At 46.3% G+C, this 4,348-nt stretch overlaps 1 protein-coding gene across 1 annotated transcript; it reads right to left on the bottom strand.

Annotated features, from left to right (window-relative positions):
- Nucleotides 1-1,687: 1,687 nt before the first annotated feature.
- Nucleotides 1,688-2,113, bottom strand: LOC105726203 (high mobility group protein HMG-I/HMG-Y-like). Its single transcript, XM_012465558.3, has one exon. The coding sequence runs from the start codon at nt 2,077-2,079 to the stop codon at nt 1,789-1,791; it is 291 nt and encodes a 96-aa protein (XP_012320981.1). The 5' UTR covers nt 2,080-2,113; the 3' UTR covers nt 1,688-1,788.
- Between the last annotated feature and the right edge of the window lie 2,235 nt (nt 2,114-4,348).

Here is a 4,348-nt window from a genome sequence, read left to right as displayed (position 1 = left end):
ATAATTTAGAGAGTTTCAAAAAGACGATACTACTACATTTGGGAGAAGAGTTTTTAAGATTATAGAGAAAATAGTTCTCTGAAAGAGTTATTTTTTAATTCAAAATAGCAAACTTTAAGAAAAATTACTTTTCATAAGTAAGTATATTTAATATAATTATTCTAGTACAGTCACACATGTCTTGTCAGTATTGACTATTCCCAGGAAACAGGAAGCAGTCGCATTCTTTCTACTGTCACGTCCTACAACAAAAGAGACATTAAAAAATGTCAGATAGTAGTTCATAGTAAGTTTAATCAATCTTTAAAAATGGTAAGTATGTGAAGTGTAGATATATTAATTAGTTTAATTTGATCATTTCACACTTTATACATATATCAGAACATCGCATTGTACAGCCTAACTACATATAATTTTTGTGTAAGAAGTTTTTTTTTTTTTTTTTTCCAGAAAAGTATATTTTTTATTTAAGTAACTGCAAATAGGAAACCAGAGGGGGAGCCCCAGGCTGGGACAAATCATGGCTACCCCTCCCCGACAGAACAGGGGGAGGAGGTGGCCCCTACACCCTTTGTGGTCGATTTGGGCCCCCTTGCTCACTCTGCTACAGCATCCAAGGGGCAGGGCCCCACCTTCCCTGGGACTGGGGTAGTCAGTCACCCAGCCTGCCATGCCCCAGCCCCTCTTCCCCATGAAGAGTATCTTACAGTAGTGTATCGTGGGCAGAACAGGAGGCACTGAGGATGAACATTTGGCGCTGATAGCAGCAGCAGTGATGGATGTCAAAGAATGGAACATTGAACAAAAAACAACACAACTATCCAGAGGTAGTTTGTGAACAGAGGAAAAATGGAACCAGAACCTTGGGGGACAGGGAGGAGCAGGAGGGTTGGGAGTGGGCAGGGTGAGCTCCTTGTTATTGGTGCCCCAACTGAGGAGGGGGAAATGGCCGAGTGGTAGAAGCAAAGTAGGGTGGGGGAAACAGCTCTAGCCCACCTCAGGAGGTAGCCACAGGGCTCACAGGCCTCACCTGGACAGTAAGTGACTGCATCTCCATCACCACGATATATATGCAGATCCCAGGTGGAGGGCCAGGGGCTGGGACCACAGTGAAAAGGGTGTAGGGGACTCATACCCCTCCTGCCTTCCTGTAGCCAAAGGGGGCTGTCCAACCTAGTAAAGGGACATGGGAAGGTGGGGAAGGATGAAAGGTGTGAGTCCTATGTGGTGACAAAGACAGTTTGGCTGGGGGAATTCTGGAGGCCAGCACCCCCCTCCATTGGCCACACCTGCTGCTGCCAGGGCAGTGGAGTAGGGCGTGCCAGGATGAGATGGGGCTTGGGCCCCTTTTAAGGCCAGGGGAACCCTCCCAGGCCCCACTATGGGAAGCCAGAGGGAACAGTAGAGGAGCAGAGAGGGCGCCCCTAAACCAAAAGCCCAGAGAGCAATGTCCCCATAACCAAGGGAGTGGGGGCGCAGCAGTTGCAGGGTGCAGCTAAGTGGGATGTTAGCCTTGTCCAGGAGGGCATCTGTGTATGCATGGGTGGGCGGGGGAGCTGGGAACTGAGGCCAGGGGAAAACTGCTCCCCACTCAGCCCATGGGGGCCCTGCAGCAGCCAGTGTGCTGTGTAGTGTGGTGGTGAGGGCACAGGTGGAAGATGGGGGTGGTGGCCGGAGGCAGTGGTGATGGTGGGCCTGGGGAAGGCGCGGGGGCGGTGGGAGCGGAACAAAGCTGTCCAGTCCCAGAAGGAAGCTGCTCCTCCAGTGAGGAGCAGGCGGCACACACGGTCACTGCTCCTCCTCCGAGGACTCCTGCGAGATGCCCTCCTCTTCCTCCTTCTCCAGTTTTTTGGGTCTGCCCCTTGGTTTCCTTCCTGGAGTTGTGGTGGTTTTCTGGGTCTTGGCAGCGCCCTTGTTTTTGCTTCCCTTTGGTCGGCCCTGAGGTCTCTTAGGTGTTGGCACTTTGCTGGGCTCCTTCGGAGGCTGCTTGCGTGGCCTGCCCCGGCCCCGCTTCTCAGTGCCATCCTTTTCCTGCTTGGAGGCCAAGGGCTGGCGGGACTTCGAACTCGATTCACTCATCTTCCCTTCTCTAGGGAGCAGGTGGAAGAGTGATGGCTGGAATGGCCTTCTTGGAGCGGCACCAGCACCAGAAATAGCCCTGGCTCGGAGTTCCAATTAGAGGCCTGTAAGAAGTTTAATAAAGCTGAAAGTAGGCCAGGGTCGGTGGCTCATGCCTGTCATTACAGCTCTTTGGGAGGCCAAGACAGGCTGATCACCTGAGGTCAGGAGTAGAAGACCAGCCTGACCAACATGGTGAAAACCCGTCTCTACTAAAAATACAAAAGCTAGCTGGGTGTGATGGCACGCGCCTGTAGTCCCAGCTACCTCGGAGGCTGAGGCAGGAGAATCACTTGAACCCAGGAGGCGGAGGTTTCAGTGAGCTAAGATCACGCCCTGTACTCCAGCCTGGGTGACAGAGTGAGACTCCATCTCAAATAAATAAATAAAAATAAAGCTGAAAGTTGGGGAGGACTGTATCACATTTAAACCTTGATTTCATGAAGTTAATTCATTTACTACATAAACATTTCTTGTTGACAGAACTTTTCTAAGTAGTCTCCTAAGACAAGCCAAAGCCTATCTTTTTCAACTACTGATATGAATTTCCTTTGTGTTATGGACTACCCTATAGCTCAGTTGAATTCTTGCTCAGAAAGTTTTGTGAAATGGAAGAACCATGCCAGTGATGCCAATCAAAATTTTTGTTCATGGAGCTTAAGATAAAACCAACTAGTTATTCAAATTCTACTAAAAATTCTCATAAATAAACATATATGTATACATGATTCAAAGCTTAACATAGCTCAACTCAGGTTTAGCTCATCAAATGTTGATGGGGACACAGGAAAGGTAAGAGTTTCTTAACGTGATTTTAAACTCTATGTGGCTTCTGGAGTAAGTTCACCTCCATTTTATCCCTGACTTACCCTCTTTTTAGCTGAGTGGTCATTTTTAGACTTATTGGGACTTTATTTTATGTCTGCTAAGTAGAGATAATAATACCGGCCTGGTGCAGTGGTTCACGCCTGTAATCCCAGCACTTAGGGAGGCTGAGGCAGGTAGGTCATGAGATCGGGAGATGGAGACCATCCTGGCCAACATGTTGAAACTCTGTCTCTACTAACATATAAAAAAAACTAGCTGGGGGAGCCTGCCTGTAGTCCCAGCTACTCAGGAGGCTGAGGCAGGACAATCACTTGAACCTGGGAGGCAGAGGTTGCAGTGAGCTGAGGTAGCACCGCTGCACTTCAGTCTGGTGACAGAGCGATACTCTGTCTCAAAAAAAAATGCTAATAATAATACCACCTACACCAAAGGGTTGTTGAGAACGTTAAATGAGGTAATAAATGCAAAGTACTTAAAACAGTGCCTGTCACATAGGAAATAATAAATGTCTACTAATGCATTTGCATGACAAATGACTAAAAGCTTAAAGACAGATGGAATATATCTAAAATGTTGTTTCAGTTTAGTTTCTGTTCTGACTTGTAATGTATGTATATTTTATTCAGATTCACTTCCTCTTAAATGAAAACCTTAGGTCCAGGTATGCTGGTAAATAGCCTATTCGATTCCAGTCATGTTGTTTCCATTGAACTAGTTATTAGAAAAATTGGAAAGTTTTGGTTTTCAGAGCATTTTGAAATTTGGAATTGCATATCAGCACTGGAGATCTGTACAGTATTTTGTGATTTCCATTGGTTTGCTATTATCTTGAGTGAATTCAAACACATGGGCATTAGTTGTATAGGACACGGTACCAAGTGGAAAGTACAACCTGTCTCAGTTTTTTTATCATCCTAAGAACATCAGGTATGGTAGAGACACTTTGGTACTCACTGAATTTCCATGTGCTTCCTTGCACTTCCTGGCCTCCTTTGCCCTTGGTTTGGGGCAATGGACTGTGAGCAGAGGAGATGTGAATTGCTTCCTGGCTAAGGCAGTTAAGATGTGTGTGCCTCCTCCATTTCTCTCTTCCCCTGTTGTGGCAACTTTGGAAGACATGACTTGAGATGGAAGAGCCTGGAAATGTGCATAGGACTTGACTCATGTGAGAACTATTTATGTTGTCACTAAGATTTTGAGTTTGTTGTGGCAGCCGCATTAGTTACTGAGAATGACAAAACAATGGTCAGGTGAGAATGAGTTTAGTTAAGGCCACATGGTGATCCTTCTAATGATGATGCCGAGGGAAATAAATGAGCTTAACTTCTAACCCTAATAAAAGACAGGGTTGGATGTACTTGCTACTGCATGGAATTGCATGTAAACTATAGTCCAATAGCGA

Source organism: Aotus nancymaae, unplaced genomic scaffold, assembly GCF_030222135.1.
Source record: "Aotus nancymaae isolate 86718 unplaced genomic scaffold, 86718_ANA_hifiasm-v0.15.2.pri h1tg000043l, whole genome shotgun sequence".
Taxonomy (NCBI): domain Eukaryota; kingdom Metazoa; phylum Chordata; class Mammalia; order Primates; family Aotidae; genus Aotus; species Aotus nancymaae.
This window is presented reverse-complemented; position numbering and strand designations above follow the sequence as displayed.

Bases quoted from the DNA above. Each gene is read 5' to 3' on its own strand.
- LOC105726203 (XM_012465558.3), bottom strand. From the start codon at position 2,079: ATGAGTGAATCGAGTTCGAAGTCCCGCCAGCCCTTGGCCTCCAAGCAG.